At 40.4% G+C, this 20,790-nt stretch overlaps 1 protein-coding gene across 2 annotated transcripts; it reads right to left on the minus strand.

Moving 5' to 3' along the window:
* Window positions 1-3,890: 3,890 nt before the first annotated feature.
* ilf2 (interleukin enhancer binding factor 2) lies at window positions 3,891-16,299 on the minus strand. Of its 2 annotated transcripts, none has more exons than XR_003928921.1 (15): window positions 16,145-16,299; window positions 14,995-15,054; window positions 13,777-13,819; window positions 13,189-13,293; window positions 12,949-13,026; window positions 12,643-12,745; window positions 9,574-9,639; window positions 8,754-8,870; window positions 8,046-8,124; window positions 7,824-7,911; window positions 6,993-7,054; window positions 6,738-6,852; window positions 5,439-5,529; window positions 4,651-4,859; window positions 3,891-4,138 (listed from the first exon to the last, which is right to left on the minus strand). XR_003928921.1 is itself a non-coding variant. In XM_030063255.1 (15 exons), exons 1-14 carry the CDS (start codon window positions 16,147-16,149, stop codon window positions 4,708-4,710), a joined length of 1,164 nt encoding a protein of 387 aa, XP_029919115.1. In that variant the 5' UTR covers window positions 16,150-16,299; the 3' UTR covers window positions 3,891-4,138; window positions 4,692-4,707. The 2 variants fall into 2 exon arrangements, 1 of the variants encoding a protein (XP_029919115.1); XM_030063255.1 differs by having other exon boundaries at window positions 4,692-4,859.
* Window positions 16,300-20,790: the final 4,491 nt, after the last annotated feature.

The following is a 20,790-nucleotide window of genomic DNA, read 5'->3' on the forward strand; positions in this document are numbered from 1 at the left end:
CCGGCCCGCCTGATGCCGACTGATGGTGCCGCGGCCGGCCCGCCTGATGGTGCCGCGGCATGTGCTGGTCAATACGGTAGTCTAGAAAACTTTTCTTTCTCGTGCGCCCCCAAGTAGATTGCGCCTTGGGCAGTTGCACTGCTCATAGCAAAAGCCGTCCCTGCTGCCGAGTCTGCCAGCACAGCGGGATACTGCTGCAACTCTCTCACTTGTTTGCGCTGTGCTCGCACAGCTGGTTGTCTGTCTGTCACTGAAAGTTTAGCCTCCAAATCCAATCCAGTCTCTCACTCTCTCCACCAGTCACATAAAAATGAAACGTCATAATCAATAACAGAACACATAATTCTATTTTTTTTTTATTTAAAAAAAAAAATCCCCCACAGAACCCGAAGCCCCGACCCGCCCAATTCACGTAAATTTTAGGCTCGACCCGAAAATGTAGGGTCGGGACAAGAGATACAAAATTTGTGAAACAGTTGTTTGTTTTCTTCAGTGTCTTTCACAAGAATGTAGTATGTGTTACAAACTAAAAAAAAAAAATCTTAAGGTAAATGTCACCAAGTGGAGGGACTGTAGGCTACCACTATAACACCACTGTTTCCGTTGGGGAGCAAGCACCTTACAAACCCAGGAGAGGATTAAGATTATAAAAATACTTCATTACAAAGGTTAAAAAAACAGATAATAAAAAGATACTCCGAAGAGTCCAGTCTAAAAATTTGAGTCCCACAGTCGCTGCGGTCCACGATGAATCCTCGTCCGATGGGTCCCAGTGCAGCAGAGGCCCAGAATCTTGAGGAGCGAGCACAACAAAATATCCGTCAGGGTAACCCATCCACTTATAAGTCTCTAGCCGGAATGGCTGATTTAGGGCAAAAAATAGTAGATTTTTGGGTGGGAATTTAAATCAAATAAACACAGCAAATCAAAATCAAATAAACAAAAATCCAACCAATGCAAACTAAACTAAACAAATCAGGGGTCGAAAACTTCCATGCAGCTTAAGGTAAAGCCCAACCCAAAATTACTGTGATTTGTCCATGGAGTGACTAATAGCGGAATGCCCAAAGTTGTAGGCAGTTCCCAGGATAAAAAGTTGTACTCTTAAGCTGGCCACAGCAGTTACAGGTAGGCTAATATTCTAAACAATGTGTTATGTAGCGACAGTAGAGGGGTACTTAGCTGGAGGAAGGGTGGAACATGTCCCCACCCCTCCACTTTCATCCACGGCTTCCCCCTCTCACACCGTGCGTCCCCGTCGTCTCTCCTGGCGTGTGGCGACCTGTCCCCCCGGGGCGGCAGCGGCAACGGCAACTTCCTCCGTTCCGGCGTCCGCGGTGTGAATCACTCTCATTGTCCGCCGCACCTGGACCACGATGCCCGTCCGCTGCAACAGCCGTCCAAACCGTATCCTTTCAACGGCGTTTCCCCGATGTATCGGCTGCCGTCGACTCAGCCGCTCTCGCTCTGCTCGTCTGCCGTCACCTAAAAAGAGATGCAGGACCAAGAGAGGCCAAACTGCCCACACCTGTGGCCTAATTACCCACACACGTGTCGTGCATTCGAGGGAGTGCGTCAATTACGGGCAGGCAGGCACATGCGCGCGCGCGCGCACACACACACACACACACACACACACACACACACACACACACACACACACACACACACACACACACACACACACGCACACCTCGTCACCCTGTGACATAAATATCAGCAAAAACTCCTTAATGGAGAAACCCCACCTTGGCATGCAGACAGGTTGAAGCGAGTGGTCAGTATTAGTGAGTAGGCTAGTGATTGCCATATCTATTGTGATTTCCACCTGTGAATGCAGAGAAATCCTCAGAGTAGTTTGTGGTCATTACATAATCCATCAGTCAGCTGTCTAATGGGATCTTTAACAAAAATGTTACTGAGATTTAAACAATTTGCCATTTAGTATAATAAAATACCATGCATGTTTCGAGTGGCCACTCACTTCACTTCACTTTTCACTTATCTGTCTGTTTATCGACATTTCTTGCATATTCTGATTTGCAAGTAATCTAGTTTTTTAAATGGTGCATTGTGATATTGTGTGAGGCATTGATCTCATGGTTGTAATGTTTTATTTATACTTGATCCTTGTAGGCTTACAACTGGTATAGAGGAATCTTGATGCCATCCATTTAGGCCTAGATACAATCATGCTCAGAAGTTTGGACCTCTTTTTGCACATTTTGTTGTGATGTAAAAGGCAAAATGCAGCTGTTAGGATTTGTTCTGGCTGACATCTTCACAAAGAACTATATTCTTCCTGTTACTGTAAAATGGTCTGTCATTCTTTTATGTGAATTTCAATCTTTTAAGATAAATTCCTTGAATTTCATTTTTCTAGTTGATGATCACATATACATTTTATAGAACATAATGTAGAAATCAGTGCGTTTTCCCATGAATACAAAATGTTTTGAGCCATATACTGTATGTATATATTGCCAATCACTGGATTTCTTTAAATTCAATGGGCAAAGCTGCCATTTTTATTCGGCCCTTTGTTGTCATTTTCTGCCAACAAGTACAGTTTGATTTGTGTGCATTTTCAGGGGTGGCGTAATGTCGGCGGGCTCCTCTTTTTTTGTCTTCTTTGACAACTTCTCTTTTCTCATGTATCACTCCAGAGGTCGAAGGTCACCTACAGAACGGCACCCCTGGAGCAAGAGAATGCAAGTTGTCCAGTTGTAGTGTGGTCTTTTTAACCACTCAGCTACAGGACAATTAGAATGGGATTTAAATTGTGGCACAGCCTCATGATTTGCCATGTAGTTTTCAGTGACATTGTAACACCATATAATAGAAGTAGTAATGTTGTCATATTTTGTCTTCAATGATTATTATTTTCCTTAATTTATTTTTTATTAACTTTCAAAAATAAAATGGATCACTGTTGGCTAAAGTGGTGGTGGGTGTATTTTTAAGTGGGGTACTGCATATGTGTAGATCTTGATAGTATGGAAAGATTTACTACATCTATGACAGCATCAAATTCTATTCACGTTCACATTTAGATCACTGACAACGAAAGAAAAAAAAAATTGTATATATCTTACATAATTATTCTATGACTCCGTTCTTCCTCAGTTTCTGTTTGTAGTGTTAAAATAAATCAAAGAAGATGGCAAATAAATGGCCCTGGGTCTCTTAACATGCAAAAACAAAGTTAGCTAGCTAAGACTTGTCTGGAGGGTTTTTAAGACAGTTATCACCATTTATGTTAAATGAACACTGCATGATCATCACACTAGGTGTGTAACCTGCACACTTCAATATTCATAACAATTAACAGGTTATATGTAAAACCTGGACCGGATCTCAAGTGTCAAATGATGTCAACACAAGTGGAAAATGTGTTTTTTCCACCTCAGTGGCAGAATATTAACAGTTGGTATATGGAGCAGCCAGCACACAGTAATGATGACAGGAAGCTCACACTGATAATGTCCTATAACATTTTGGGGCTAAGTTAAGTAATATCAATTTTTTTTTAAATGGGTGAACTATCCCTTTTACAACACATACTGTCAACATAATTTATTTCAGCTATGAACCAGTAATTTGTTGGTTCATACACTTAAGGAGCAGTTTTCAAATTCAGGGACTGCGTGCGAAAAAACAAACAAACAAAAAAAAAATTTATTAATGAGAAGTGGCTTCTCAATTGAGAAGAGGTAAAGCACCATGGGATTTGTAATCCTTTACCAACCTAAGACTGTTGATGTCTTGTTCTTCCACTTGTCTCTCAAATTTCAAAATGTCAGTCCAATGGAAGCCCACCCCTCTTAAAAAGAAATGGACTAACATGGTACATCACCAACAGCATATGGGATAAAACAGAGGACACAAGCTAAATAAAAAATGTTTAATTCAATCTACTACTGTAACAAAGTAAAATGCAAATAACAAAAACAAAACAATACAAATTGACACCAGAGTTTGCTGACATTTTTCTGAAGACATCACAGGACCAACTGCTGCCAGTTAGCAGGTTCATCATGCTGGTGTGATTTGGTCTGGGTCAGTAGTGAGTTGACATGAAAAGTATGGATGATGGCTGAATCGAACGGGCCTTTTCAGATAAGGTTACCAAAGTAATCTGGGGAAACAAAGACAAAATAGTGTTAGGAATTACTGCATGATGAGTTACAATATTTGATTGTACAGCAAGACTTCACAAACATTAGACATTACAATTACACAATAATAATAAACTGGGTCATGTTATTGGATAAGACCTTTGATAATTAGCAAGCAAAATATACTATTCCGACAAAACATTTACACAAAGTGTGTACACAGACACTCACAGAACAAGAAATGGGCCACTACAGCCAAGCTATGACCTATAAATTGATCTTTATCCCCTTGTTACTTCAGGTTAGTTAGCTTACTAATTACACAACTTGCCACTTTAGTGTTGCATAGCAAAGAGAAAGATGCAACATTCCTTCTACAAGGCACAGCTGTCATCACATCAGGAGGTTAAGGCACAGACCACTGCCACCTCCTGCTTTCTGTAATGACAGCTGTGCTTTGTGCAAGCCTCCCATCTGCTTGCTGTGGTTTCTGACCTGTTATGTACCCCAAGAAAAGAACAGAGAGACTGACAAAAATGGGTTCATGGTGGTGTAATGATGAAATGCTCCAACCCAAAATTCTTCCTCTTCACTCCTGGGTCTCCATGCTCTCATCTTCTCCATCTCCTCCTTCTTCAAGAGCTTCATCCTCTTCCTCCTTCCTCTCTGGAGGCTTCTCATATGCCTTCTCTGATGGAGTGACAATCACACCATCCCATGTAGACATCTCTGATGCTAGATCTGAAAGATGACAGTTAAATATTGGTGCCAATAAGTAACAATCTAGTCAAACCAAAAACCAGATAACAGTGCTTGTCTCAGATGCTTGGGTTAAAAGAATATGAAAAACTGCTTACAACCTGACTGTCTGGTGCAAAAAGGTGCAAAGATGCTAAAATCAAAAAAGTGCACAAAAAGCTTCCAATGTATCATTTCTACACCTCAATAAATATTCTGTTTCTGCACAATTTGTTTTTGCTAGTTCTCTGGTTTCTCTCTATTCAGACTCAACTCAGAGGATTCTGTTCAGACTAAGGGTTTGTATAATCAAGCTAAAAAGTTTCTGCACCCTTACAACCAAATGGTTGGATTTTTATTTTATTTTTTTATATCACAGACAAAATACCCTAGCACTCCAGTATGTAAGAATACACAGGGCACATTCTGAGTGTTGTTTCTGCTCCCACTGACTTCTCTATTGAGAGCAGATGTGAAACTAAAACTTCTGAGAATTCACCCAATGTATTTTTACATACAGAAGTGATCTGAATCAAGATTTCGAGCTGTGTATGCACAATGTGGAAGAGGAGATTATCTTACAGCTGGCATCTCCCTCCAGCCCCAGGATCTTCCTGTAGCCTCCGTGAGACAGCACTCTTACTAGTGTCTGGGCTGTGAAACACACCATGTCCTGGAGAAAAATCACATCCAATAAAAATCTGCAATTCTAAAACTTTAGTTGGGGCAAATGCAAGATAATATTAAACCACTAAATTTGTTCCCAATTTTCACAACGAAACTGAGCATACAAATGAACATAATAACATAATAAAAGCATTGTTCTGCATTGCTTGGGTCACAAGATAATTAGCCAGTAACAGATTTTCAATTGTTTCTTGTTTTTCTAATTTGGTGTATTTCTGGCTGAAACAGATTGTTGAGGTTGGAGATAAGGGGGTTCTAGTTCAAAAGGTTTTTTCACAAAATCTTAATCTGAACTTTCAACGTGGAGGAGCAGTGACTCTACTCCAAGGTCTTGCCCCCTATCCCTGAGGCTAAACCCAGCCATCATGTGAAGGAAGCTCATTTCAGCTACAAATGTGTGATCTTTTTCTGGGACATAGATCGACTTGTAAATCAAGAGCCTTGCCTTCAGGCTCAGCTCCCTCTTCACTAGGGATGCACAATATTGGATTTTTTTTGCCATTATCCAACATGCAGATATTTTCCAGCTCTTTTGGCCGATTGCTGTTATTGATATATGCACATATTTTCCCCACCCAATTGCAGAAGACATCAAGTCCCTCCTGCAGTGGAATTAACATATTATTATGCCTATTCTTATCATGATGCCCCTCTGGCAGATGCAGATGTAACATACAATGCTGTTCACAATGTACACAGTCAGATGTAGATATTATTGTGTATCTCTAACTTTTCACCTTGTCGTCATTGCAACAGTCTCCTACTTCATTTAACCCTCACTCCTGAACCACAGAGAACCATGGCCAGGCAGATGAACAGGATAGGTGCACTACCATGACCAAGGTAAAGAGTTGGTCCACTGGTCCATGACCAGAAACAGACTACAACAATCTACTACAGACTAATTCAAATATCATAAACAATGCTACAGTAAAACTCCAGGTGTCATGTAAAAACCTAACTCCAATTTTAACTAACTCCAATTCCTTCAAGGAGGAATTCATTGCTCCATTATCATCTGTGACTCACTCTAAATGCTTTGGATGAATTTAAAAATGCATGATGGCCTATTTGAGACCAATGCTAGTTTTCTTAAGTCCTTAAAGTTCAGAGGTATCAGGATGTCCACCTGACAGACACAATGAATTCATGCACCCAGAATCCCATGGAATAAAGGGATGAAAACAGGTTTACCTGCTGCTCCAGAGTCATGACTGTGTGCACTCTGAAATTTCCACTCTCACAGGGGTCAGTGATACCTACAGAGCCTGGCAGAAAGAGACCAGCAGCAAGCATCTGCAGGCAGCGCCTTGAAAACACACAGAAGCACAACATAGATCCATTTGTGGAAGAACAATGTACAATGCAACACAATGTGATGCTGAAAGAGAAAACATCAGTTTCCCAGTGAGTCATTACTCAGATCAGAGACACTGACTTAGAACCTACCTATAAGCCACATTCAGAGACAGAGGCTGTCTGGAGGGGTTGTTCATCACTGCAGAATGGCCCTGTGGACATTAGGAGACACTCAGTTCACTGCACTGTGCCTGACCACAAATTCAAAAAGCATCCAAGGACTAGGTTTAACACACCATTTAACAAAATACCAACCCAATATGTAATACGAGGTTTGGGATATCCATATAAACAGGATGCTTTTTTGTTGAATAAAATCATTATTTAGAAATGTCCAGCCAAATAGCTTAAAAGGAAATTAGAAAGATGCATAGCTCTTGTTCTTAGAATGAGACTGAGTTTGAGCGCCAGTCACCAAGACCTGATGTTTTTAATGTTCTTAGATAACTGAAATTTTTTCTCCTATTAAACTCCATTGTTGAAGTGGCAGAAATATTACTTTGTCAAAACAGCACCTGAGATCTTTCATGATTTCATGATTTTCGTGATTTGATGGTTCTTCCAACAAACATCACTTTGTGACACAGCTAACTGGAGATATGCTTAGGTAAGAGGGTAAAGTGTGTGTGTCTCAAATCACCTTCTGGAGTTATTCAGATGATGGGATTTCCATTATTAGCTAAATATCTTTCTGACGGTTTCTCACTTTCCTTTTTTCCACTTTCCTTAACTGAAGCTACAAAAAGTTTATTTAGAGGTGGCATCCGCACCCCCACCCCACATCCTGAAAAGTCGCTGAACTGTGATCCAAATATACACATAATGTGATTTAAATTTTTGTAAACAGTCCACTCTGATGTGCTTTGTTTGCTCAAATGTTAGAAGTAAACAGGGAGTGTAACAGTGGAGTTGTGCTCTCACTAGTAGGTCCAGGATCCAGGGAGTGAGGGGTTCAAAACCAGGGAAGCGCAATCTCAGGTCCTTCAACAGGCGGATCAGCACTTTCACACTGCATGACAAGTTTACACCAATTTAAAATATTCCATGATGTTTCAGAGAGTATTGCGTAGTCATTTTATACATGGAAACAGTTCCAACAATTCAAAGAAACAGGCTTAAAAGGACTGAGAGTGAATTACTCACGTTGACTGGGAGGCGTTCTCCTCAAACCAACGGGCGTGGCGAATGGCAGCAAGTGCACTCTGTAGGACCTTGATGTCCACTGTAGGAGCACAAAAAAAATGTTGAGATGCATTAGCATGAAAAAAATGTGTGTCTTACCACCATGATGGGACATCAACACCCACCACCTGTCAAATACAGGTCATTTTGCCCAGAAGCTAACCTTTTTGGTCCAAAACCACTGTAGAGTGGTTTTGGACCAAAAACTGTAGAGAGCACTTCTGAACTGCCACGACCCCTCTCAGGCACCATGCTTACAACAGTTCCATAGTTACAAAAGTTCAACACTAATGAGATATTCCTGATAAATCTCATCACCAAGACATTAAATAGGGTAGACACACTGCCCATATCAGCTAAGCATATGTACCTTGAGTTTAGGTAAGAGTGTCAAACTTATGTCAGCTCAAGATTTAAGTCAATATCCATCATCTCCCCTTCATTTTTTTTTTTTTAAGATTTTTTTTTCTGCTTTGACAGTCACAGTAGAGATAGACAGGAAAGGCAGGGGGAGAGGGGGGGGATGACATGCAGCAAAGGACCCGAGCTCGGATTCGATCCCCGGTCGCTGCAATCGGGACTAAGCCCTGGTACATGGTACGTGCTCTTAACTGGTGAGCCACCAGTGTGCCCCTCCCTTCCTTTTTTAAACAGAACATGGTTACATACAGTGCAGTTCAGGGTCCAGCTTGCGCAGGTTGGGTGGGACCGTGGTGATGAGGATCTTGACAGTAGCATCAGCTGAGCTTATCTCAAAGCCAGTCTCATTGGTAAGCATGGACAGCACTGCCAACAGAAGACAACAGTGAGCAGTCAGTTCACTTCAGATCACTATACACACACAACACATTATCCATGTTTTGATCATTAACTGTTAGCCTCCTGCACTGAACTATGCTCATGTTAATCACGAATATGCAACCTTAACCTACGTTACAATTTCTGCATGAAAACTGATTTTAAATGAATGAAACTTTAATAAGGGTCCTTTAACAGCCTTTCTAAAACTGATGAATTAGGCAACTATGACATCATCATAAAAAAGATGAATAGCCTATAGCATATTAAATGAATTCAGCAGGGGAAAAAATTCAATGAATTCCAATTTGCTGCTGACAGACTAGTCAACTATTTTGGTCCATTGTGGTCCGATTTCATAAAGGCTTCCTGGTGATTCTCTATCAGATTAGCATTTTGAAATTGTTAATTTTAGGACCCTCAAAAACGTTTGCTTTCCTCATTGATTTTACAGTTAAATTGAGTTAAATCTTTGCTACATACATACATCTTTGCTACATATGTGTTGTTGTTAAAGTATGCCTTAAGGGTAATCTCATTATTTTGCTTACTTTCACTTAAAACATAGACTTTGGGTCATACACATTGATACATCTCAAATCATTGAATCTGACAGGCTATATCCAAAAGCTTTTGTGGCATAAAATAATGATAGTACCAACACATAAAACAACAGCCCTGAGCAAATCACCTTCAGTTGGGTCCTGTGTGCGAAGGGTCTCCACTACTTTGTTGCCGAGAGCAGCAACTGCCTCCACTGTAACAGATAGGACATTTTTGATATCCAACATTCAACAGCACCCAAGAGTATAGAGATTAAAGCAAGGGCTCTAAACATAGCATCTCATACAGGAAAAACTGACCCTGAAATATCCAGTGTTGTATATCATTCAAGCATTCCAGAAGATCCAGTGGATTTAGTAAGTATTCAGACACCCTTCACTTTTTTTCATATTTGTAATGTTGCAACCTTATGCTACAGTCAATATCCCATAATGAAAAAGCTAAAACAGAATTCTAGAAATTTTATTAAATGTATTAAAAAGGAAAAACTGAAATATTACATAGACACAAGTAAATGGCCATAATCTCAAATCAGTCAGGTTTTAGAGCGCACCATAGCACAGAGACACCTCTGGTTAGAGTTACAAACGACCTCCTAACTGCATCAGATAATGGACTTCTCTCCGTACTTGTGTTATTGGATCTTAGTGTAGCTTTTGATACCATCGACCATCACATTCTATTACAGAGATTAGAGCACCTAATTGGCATTAAAGGAACAGCTTTAACCTGGTTTAAGTCCTATTTATTAGAGTGACATCAGTTTGATCATGTTAATAATGAATCCTCCTCCTGTGGAAAGGTAAAATATGGTGTTCCTCAGGGTTCTGTGCTTGGCCCTATTTTATTCATCTCGTATATGCTTCCTTTAGGTAATGTTATCTGGAAATACTCTGAACTTCCATTGTTATGCGGACGATACTCAGTTGTACGTATCTGTAAAGCCCAATGAAACTCATCAGCTAAGTAAACTTGAAGCCTACCTTAAGGAGATAAGGCCTGGATGGCCACCAATTTTCTACTATTAAACTCAGAAAAAACAGAAGTTATCATGTTCGGCCCTAAATACCTTAGGGAATCAGTTTCTAATGACATAGCTACTCTGGATGGCATTACTTTGGCCCCCAAGGAACCTCAGAGTCATTTTCGATGCGGATTTGTCCTTTACCTCCCATATTCAACAGGTCTCTAAAGCCGCCTTTTTTCACTTGCGTAATATCTCAAAAGTCCGGCATATCTTCTCTCAGAGTGATGCAGAAAAATTAATCCACGCCTTCGTTACCTCTAGGTTAGACTACTGTAACTCCTTATTATCAGGTTGTACCAGCAAGTCGTTAAAGACTCTCCAGCTGGTCCAAAACGCTGCTGCACGTGTGCTGACTAGAACTAGGAGAAGAGATCATATTACTCCAATATTGGCTTCTTTATATTGGCTTCCTGTAGAATCTAGAATAGAATTTAAAACTCTTCTCCTCACCTATAAAGCTCTTAATGGGCAGGCACCATCTTATCTGAAAGAGCTCATAGTTCCTTATCACCCTACCAGAGCACTGCGCTCCCAAAATGCAGGTTTATTGGTGGTTCCCAAAATCTCTAAAACTAGATCGGGAGGCAGATCTTTCCAATTCCAGGCTCCACGCTTGTGGAACAAACTTCCTATCTCAGTTCAGAGGGCAGAATCACTCTCTATCTTTAAGAGTAGACTTAAAACTTTCCTTTCTGACAAAGCTTATTGTTAGGGCCAGCCCAGGTTGCCCTGGACCAGCCCTTAGTTATGCTGCTGTAGGCCTAGACTGTCGGGGGACTTCATATCGTGCTCTGAGCACTTTCCTCTCTTCTAATCTTCCTCTTCCCTCTTCCTTTCTTCTTCTTCCTGTCCCCCCATACCCTCCTCCTTTTTACTCAGTGCATGCTATTGTTCCAGAGTCCACTGCCCCTTTGCTTTCGTTGTGCCTTTTGTGTCTTGTCTAGGTTATATTGTCATGCTCATCCTGGAAGATCATCCAGCTGCAGATGAGATGGCTAGATGCTGCGTGTCACTTCCATCTAGATTACCTGTTCAGGATACCCTGCTGTTTCTGTTGTTGTCTGCTGTCCCCGTTTGTCCCTATCCCCCTGTCTCTGTCTCTTTGTCTCTCTCTCTCCCCTTCCCACCCAACCGGTGGGAAGGGGAGATGACCGCCCGCCCTGAGTCTGGTTCTACCTGAGGGTTCTTCCTGTTAAAGGGGAGTTTTACCTTGCCACTGTCGCCAAGAGCGTGCGCAGGAGAGAATCTGTTGGGTTTCTTGTTTTTCTACTATAATTTGTAGAGCGTGGTCTTTACCTACTCTACCTGTAAAGCGTCATGAGATAACTTCTGTTGTGATTTGACGCTATATAAATAAAGTTTGATTGATTGATTGATCTTTGAGATGTTTCTACACCTTGACTGAAGTCCACCTGTGGTAAATTCAACAAGCAAGCAAGGTGCACCCCTGCTTATACAAGGTCTCCGTGCAGACAATGCGTATCAGAGCAAAAACCAAACCATGAGGTCGAAGGAACTTCCTGCAGAGCTTAGAGACAGGATTGTGTTGAGGAAGGCTACAAAAAAATTCTGCTGCATTGAAGGTTCCTGAGAGCACACTAGCCTCTAAAATTCTTAAATGGAAGAAGTTTGAAACAACCAGGACCTTTCCTAAAGCTGGCTAGCAGGCAAAAGTGAGCAGTCACCAAAAAGGTAAAAGATGTGACCAGGAACCCAATGGTCACTCTGACTGAGTTCCAGAGATCCTGTGTGGAGATGAGACAAAGTTCCACAAGGACAACCATCACTGCAGCCCTCCACCAATCTGGGCTTTATGGCAGAGTGGCGAGATGGAAGACTCTCCTCAGTGCAAAACACATGAAAGTTGCTTGGAGTTTGCAAAAAACACGTGAGGACTCTTCTGAATGCACTGTATTTTGTCATGATATGTTGTATGTTTTTTTTTTAAGCTAGCCTTCTTCTGCTGTCAAACTTCATTGAGGCTGTGCTGCAAATATCACAAAATGACATCACATCCTCTGACTACAAAGAAATATACACAATCGAGCAACAAAATGGACCCACAAATCCAAGTACAGCTTCTTTTCCACTGTGCTGTAGTGTGTTAGGGTATATTTTTCCTTATTATCTGCTATAAACATACAATTCCATTTCTTGCTGGTGACTTACATGTAGGGAGGATCTTAAGGATTACAACCAGGTCAGCAACATTGTGTCCTGTTGTCATTGTGCCCTTCTTATAAGAGCCAACCTGACGCACCTCTTCAATTTGCTAGAGAGAAGAAAGCTCAGCATTAGCAGCATGCCGTGTTTGGACATAGTGACAGTGTTGAAGGACACAATCTAACATATCTCATTTTCTGTTTTTCTTAGGTAGGATAGCTAATCTTCAGTTATTTATCCTGTTTTCAATTAAACATGTTATGAAGTGTGCATGGCTAATGTAATGTGTGAACTGTCAGTGATGTTACTCACCACTTCAAAGTTGCCAGGGGCAACAATAAGGTTGTCAATGACATTGTTGATCTTTGTGACCAGCGACAAGATGGAGGACTAAATGGGAAAAAAACGACCAAGAGGTAAAATTTTCCATCTGTGGGTGCAATGCTATATTACTTGGATAAGAAAACACTGGACACTGCACAAAGACATAAATGAGTGACACGGAGAAAAAAAACACTGAATGCAGTGAATGTTGTGTGTGCAGGGCCTGACCTGCTCTGCAGGTGTGGGGCTGAGGTCCTGGTTCCTCTTCAGCAGACACTCACTGAAAGCTGTCTCATCAGCTGCAGGCTTCACTCTGGGAAAGGCCATCTCACACTGGTGACAAACAAGGATGTGCACTCAATATACTTTATACAGATACAGATTTGACCCTGTCTCCATTATGTTACGGGACAAGATTAATCAGAATCAGAAATATTTTATTCATCCCTGAGGGGAAATTGGGTAGATGGCTGTCTACCTGGAAAGGCCTAGGATGAAACAACAAAAGTGTCTGATACTTTTAAAAAGACGAGGTTGAAAATTAAATTCAAAAGAATTTGGACCAATTCCAGACAGGGAAGGGTAAAAGAACAGCTGTATTTACAGCTCTAGCCCTATTTACTTTCATTCCTGAATCAATTATGTGTAGCTTTCCAACCTGCCCACATTCAATTAAAAAAAATACACCAAACACGAACCAGAAATTCAAGATAAGTGGCCAACAGCCATTTTTCCACAATGATGAAGTGTTATATGAGTGGATTTTTCCCTTTAATCTCACTCTGGTGTAAACTTACCGCAATATTTTTTACTCACCACATAAAAATCAAAGGGGATGTGTGGGACAAAAGGGCGGTACCTAGAGCAGGGACAAATAAAAAATGAGTCTATTGTAGCAATACTGGCTGCAGCTGTGAACACAAAAGTATGTCTGGCAACTGAGAAAAAATAGGATGTGGATAATAATGTGTCATACTTGTGTCTGGGTGGTATCCTGATATTGTAGGTATTAGATATAATCATTACTGTTTTATCATAAGCAGACAGGTTATAGCAGTGGCAGTATTAAATAGAGAGCAATGGAATAATTAGTCTGACTGACAACACCAGTTGCAGTTGCAATTTCTCATCAAACATTCTCAATTCATAATGATGGGCTAATGCTAAAGGAAAAAAGGGGTATGGGGGGACAGGAAGAAGAAGCGCAATTTGCGCGATTATAAGTTGGTCACGAGACGCAAGCTACAGCTCTCAGCCGCACCAACTTTTCATCCTGCCCCCCTGTTGTGCAACGGCCTCTGGCTCCATGGAGCAGTCACAAACTGACACAAGTGAGACTTCAGTCGGTGGTGTGGAATTATTTTAGTTTCAAAAAAGATGTTGCGCAGCGGCAGGTGTTGTGCTGCAGAACATGCCATGCTGGAATTAAAAGGCCAAAGATTTTTTTTTTTAAAAAAAAACAACATATTTATAGGGAAAAGCCAAAACCACAAAGGAGTGGAGGGAGACATATTCTTTTGGGTAACACAGGCAGCTACTGTTCCAGCTTCAATTTCCTCTTCTGTTTCTAGCTGCGCTTTGTTATATGGCATGAAAAAACCTCACACTGCTATCAAGCATTGCAACTGTGTACTCAAACACCCACTGATGCACAATTATTGTGTAAACATCCTATGAAATAGTAAACCAACAGTCATCTCTACAATATTGACATTGAGATATTTGGTCAAAGATATCATAATGTTTGATGCTGTCCATATCATGCAACCCTAGTGTGAAAGCAACATGTTAATAATCTGTCATTAAATACACGTCGAAATTACATTACTCCGCTGTGTCGTGCCAAAACCTGTACAGGAACCACGTTGCCAGTGTAGTGCAGTTGTACAGTTGCACTTCAACTGCTGTCAATGCAAAACCTTCAAGCTCACTGCAAATATTCATCCCTACAACATCATCACAGTGTCACTATAAAGGCATCTGGACAGCAGAGAAGTGGTGAATGTAAGTGAAGAGCACCGCGGCTCAACTCACCCCTGGACCAGCCCTCCGCGGGAACCGAAGCGGCCTCCCCGGCCCCTGCCACGGTCTCCTCTGAGCACAAACACAGCACCATCACATCATGTTCAGACACACGGGCACCACTGAATGAGAGTGATTCCTTCATGTCTCAACCTATGAGCTACTGCATCTCACTAGTTACAGAATACTTACATTTTTTTTAAAAAAAAAATGTTTCCTGAAACTTGTTCTCACTTACTTTGGTTCTGTAAATTTGCATATGGGATGTGGAAAGATGTTAATTTTATAGCCAACAACATTTTTCAAGATTTCACTGTTTTCTATAGAAACAGTATATCTGGTTGCTATGTTCACAGTAACAAAGATGATAATGCATTTTCCTTCTTAATTTTATTTTATTTCCTGCAAAGTTTCACATTTATAAGTGCAAATTTTCAAACAAAAACTCAAACTAAAAAAAGGATGGAGTTTTTTGTATGTGTGAAGAAAATGGAACAATACATGTCAAAAAACTTTCCCTCACAAAAAAGCCATCAAAAGAATTAATGTATGCAACAATATTTTCAGTCATAAAGTGAGTTTACTGTCATACACTTGCGTTTTTTTGTCTTTCCTGTTAGGTAGGCCTATGTCTTGTTTTCAATGCTCTCCTCTGCACTACTTGAGGTTTTAATGACTAAATGCTTCATCTATTTGCAAACAATGTTGTTCTTTTCTTTCTTAATGACTTCAGACAAGGCCTTTTAAATACATTAGTTGGAAAACACTATCTCCATCTCCATCGTTGACCCACTCTGCTCAGCTGTTGCAGGCAATCACTCTGAAATAAATGAATGACCACCGAGGCAGCCGGCGTCATTCTACCTACCCTTACTGAGTCAGTTACTGGTGGCAGACAACTTACTAAGCAGCAGCTACATGAAACCCATAAACTCTTCTCAGAGAGAAAACACACTTTGGACGACACATTCTTTTGCTTCCCCACTAACAGAGAACTAGCTAGCTTTAGCAGTCGTGTAGAACAATGCGAGCTAGCTCCATTCAGGTTAAGCTAGGGATGCTAGCTACAGCCCCTTGTCTTTGGATAACATCCCATATTTACAATGGGACTCTGTGTGAGAATTCTGTATACATATAAGTGTAACGTTGCAGGTGAAAATACCTCATTGCGTACGACGTTTTGATATTTAGAAGAAAAACGTAAGGAGAGAATTCCACCGATCGCTACCGCGTTGTCTTCTCTGCTAATGCACCAGATACACAGAGCTTCCGGTGTACAAGGAAGTGACGTACGGGGAACCGGCGTCGTGGACTACAAAATAAAACTTTCTGATGACGTGTTTTCTTCTTCTTCTTCTTCTTCTTCTTCTTCTTCTTCTTCTTCTTCTTCTTCTTCTTCTTCTTCTTCTTCTTCTTCTTCCTAAACAATTATTCCTTTACAAAGCACACAAGCTTTTCAAGCATTCATACAAGGAATAGAGCAAACATCAGAAATAATAATTGGGGGGGATAACATAAAGACAGACAGAAAAGAAAACAAAAAACAGGTAAACTACTAGAGATCCTCACTGAGCTTCAGTTCATTCACTAAGTTAGAAAGTTTCAATGCATTCCTTTTCCTCATACATTTCAGAGATAAGAAATAATGATAAAGTTCTTTCTGGAAAGCATAGAATCTAGGTACAGTCTTCAGGAATCTATTCTTATGCACAAAGAATTTCCTAGGATAATAATAACATTAATTGCTATGTCTTGTGTTCTATCTTTTCTTATTAAACCATACATCACATTTTCTTTAGTCAATTCATAGAAACTGTCAAATTTAGGATACAGCCAGTAATGTACATCTTCCCACAGAGCTTTTATTAATTTACAGTCATAAAATATGTGTTCAGTAGATTCACAGCATTCATCACAAAATGTGCAGTTCCTGCTCTCCAAATCAAACCTATGACTAAGAAGTTCTACAGAAGGGTAAGTGAGGATGGCAGTTTTACAGGGGGGTTGATTTTGACCGTTTTTATAACAAGATAAGTTTCTTATTATAATGTGATAAGGCTGCGTCTAGTAATAACGTGAAAACATCATGTTAAAGCGCGAAAATATCTTGTTATAACGCGAAAAACATGTTATAACAATAAACTTTTCATGTAATAACATGATACTGATACATTTTTCTTTTTCTGGTGTGGCAGCAATACGCTTCCATCCTCCAGACACCAAATACTCCACTATCATTTGCTATGACTTCACAGAGGGTGTGTAGTGCCGGTACCCAGTTTTGTTGGGTACCGGCACATGAGGGGGTGAAAGGAAATGAGGCTGGTGGTAAACTTGCAAAAGGAGCACCATTAAAGGAAATGACATCACCAGCTCCACTTGGGAGAGGAGAAGGAAAGGCTGCAATTAAGAAGAAAGGAATGAAGATATGGCAGGAAAGGTGGAGGATCAGAAAGGAAGGCGGTATCACAAAATACAAAAGTCGTAATAACAAAGAACTACACAGAAACATAAATTTTTATATCAAAATCTCAGACAGTGCATTCAACTTCCAATCGCATTTTTGGAAAAACTTGAATAACGACACTTCGGTGCCAAAATGTGAATGATCTCATTTTTTTCTTCTGCCTGTAAAAGTACATGAGGGGTGAAAGGCATGGATTTTCCTGTTATAATAATTTGAAATTCAGTGAGTCACTGTATTGAAACCTATACTGAAACCTGTGCCACTAATCATTGAAAAATTCAAGTAGGCCTACATGTCCATTTAGGAGCATAAAAAACTTAACAATGGCAAATCCCACAAGAAATTCAGATGAAGAAGATAATATTTAAAAAAGGTCAGGGGGATCTCCAGTTATAGCATGAAAATGGGCAAGTTTGAACAATATCTTTTCTATAATTTTGCTTAATGTTTTTTTTTTTTTTTTTGCTTAATGTTGTACAGACATTTAAAGTGATCTTTTCTTACTTGATTGCTAATACAGGCTGTTTCTGACAGCTGAGTCACAACAAGATTTGCCACTGACAGTGACTTTGTTTTTTATTATGGATCGTCCTTGTCACTTTTAGGTAATTTGTGCCCAAGCAAATAGTTTTGAAGAAACCCGTGGATTCAGGCACTCAGACCAGCCACAAGGTGTCCCTCCTGTTCCTCTCCTCCTCTGAGCTCTTGTTTACATACACCGCTCCAGTTAGAGTCCATCTTGACTGCCTCCCAAGGGGCTTTACAAAGCACCTTGGGAGGCCCACCTCTGGCTGTCCCACCTCTGGCTGTGTAGCTGTGTGAGCAGGCAGAAACCACACTGCATCTGCGTTTTACCCATAATGCTATTGCTGAGACCTCTGAGTCCAGCCAGGGGTCATGTGCACTGCAGCCCGCACTACTTGGCCATGCACACCACTGCTGGGCCAGTTAAAGTACAGTAGATATTCAGTTGAGAACACATGCTCTAGTGGCTGCCAAGCAAACCATTCATATCGCCTCCTTTTGCACAAACATGGTCCTGCATTACGTATGGTGTCACAATGAAATGAAAACTAATTTTCCATGTCAGTGTATAGATTAAGGCAGTTACTTTAAAGAATGTTAGCTGGAGGGAAGTCCACCTCAATGCAGGAGGCTAACAGTTCATATTTGGAGCATCCAGCCAGTATCCAGCATGCATTTAAACCTGTGATAAACTGAGCAATGCACACAGCCAGTTTTTTGAAACTCTCCCTGTAAAACGAGCGGATTGCACTTTTGTTACTTCATGATGTCATGAAGACAGTGACTCCGCCCACAGCCCGCCTCTGCTCCCCAGGCAACAAGCTCCCAAGCTAGTGAACTTAGTCTGCCTCCGCTCCTCAGGAAACAAACTCACACACAAATGTTTGTTACAACTAAAAGTGCCAGACTTTGGACCATCAGTGTTTGCTAATTTTTCAAGTAGGTAGAGTATTGAATACAGAGTAGCCTTGCATCTTATTGAGTGGATAGTGACTAAGACTGTCGTTATGTCAATGGAGTTTTCACATTCATTTTTGCAAAAACATTTTACCTTTTACCAGATATTTTTATTTTGATTAGCTTTACTCCATACTGTGACATTTGCTTGTTAAGGTTACTTGCCTGTGATTGGCCCGACCATATGTCACTCAGAAAACAGTCAGCCAATCAGTGGACAGCTGCTGATTCTCTCCTCTGATTGGCTAAACGAACCGTGCTGCCAGAGGAGGAGCATGTGTCTGCAGACCCGGAGACTGCAGATTCAGACCCGCAGTTCTGGACCTGCAGTTCTAGACCCCTTGTTTTTCACGACAGCGCCCTGCATTGGAGACAAATAACAGAAGACGATCAGAGTGTAACAGCGTTTTTCCACTAGTACCTACTCAGCTCGACTCGGCTCGACTCTAATCGGTTTGTAAGCTTTTCCATTAGGTGGTAGTACCTGGTAGCAGGTACTATTTTGGGACCTACTTGGCCGGGGCTCCAAGCGAGCTGAGTCGAGCCGAAATGTGACGATATTTAAACAGTGGATTAAAAGGTTACTATATATATAGTAACCTTTGAATTCACTGTTATATAGTAACCTTTTAATTCAAGGATACTATATATATAGTAACCTTTTAATTTACTGTTTAAATGTCTCTTCTGGCATTAATTCCTTATATTCCTTATTAGCGCATATCAAATCAGATAATATGTGATATGCATGTGAAAACAGAATAATTCAAAGAACTTGTAATAGACTTTTTTTTCTTGTCTTTGTGTGTGTAATCATCTTGTGAATTTTTATAGTGATATCTGAAAGTAAAATTTTGATCCCTTTCCCCTGTGTGGTAAAAACAGTGTTTTTTGGTAATATGTGGTCATAAATAGGTGATTTTCAAAACTTTCCACCAATGGGATTTCTTGGGACTTTTTTTCCCCTCACTCAGGACAAACTGAGGATACAAAATCAGTTGAGTTTGCTTCTCTTGCAATTTGTCCTAGGTTGACCCCAATTTTGGCCTAAAATTACTGGACTAAAATCAATAACACACTGTTCATCTTATGTTGCCTGTCCTACACTACAGGAAGAAACACTCACAGAGATGGTAAAAAGCAAGTGGTTTGGCGAGGATAAAAAGAAATTATGCCTTGATCGACAAAATCTTGCCACAACCAACTGTAAGCCCCTTTCCATACTCACCAAAACAGGAACACCTGCGTCCAAAAAATGTATCTCCATTTATGAACCCACTGTTTCTTACTATAGGCGGCTGGGAAGAGCAATGGTTTCATTGCTTGGTTTCATTCATGATGTTGTTTTTGTTGTTGTTGTTGGTGATGATGTCGATATTGATTATGATGTTGACGGTCACCTGACTGTTCTGTTTTATCTGTTTTACTGTAAAGCACTCTGTGTATTAGTACTGTGAAGAGCGCTATACAAATAAAATTTTACTTAGCTACTTACTTTACTTATATGACACCAAAAAGGAAAACAAAGAGATCATGCCCACACAAATACATTACCAAATGGCACTTATTTCAAACGCACCACCAAACGCATTCAAATCTGTTTAGAAAAGTAAGGAGCACAGATGTAGAGGAATGCCTGGACATGGCACCATCAACAGCAGATGAAATTCACAAGGAAGGTGATGTGGGTGATGTCAGGGAAACATGATTGAAGTCTCCTGATATTATTAAAAGTGTCCCAGGATGTTTAGTCTGTATCCTAGCAACGACTTCATGGAGAAGTTTGTTTTTCTATATTCCTTTTTTATAATGTTTATATTGCTTTTTGCTATTTATTATGTTTATACTGTTTATAATGT

The sequence above is a fragment of the Myripristis murdjan genome, chromosome 11 (assembly GCF_902150065.1).
Source record: "Myripristis murdjan chromosome 11, fMyrMur1.1, whole genome shotgun sequence".
In the NCBI taxonomy this organism is placed as follows: Eukaryota; Metazoa; Chordata; class Actinopteri; order Holocentriformes; family Holocentridae; genus Myripristis; species Myripristis murdjan.

Excerpts from the sequence above, each read along its gene's own strand:
- ilf2 (XM_030063255.1), bottom strand. Across the intron at positions 13,820-14,994 it reads CGCGGAGGGCTGGTCCAGGG|GTACCGCCCTTTTGTCCCAC; the intron begins GTGAGTTGAGCC and ends TCCCTGCTCTAG. Across the intron at positions 13,294-13,776 it reads TCCCCTTTGATTTTTATGTG|TGTGAGATGGCCTTTCCCAG; the intron begins GTGAGTAAAAAA and ends GTTTGTCACCAG.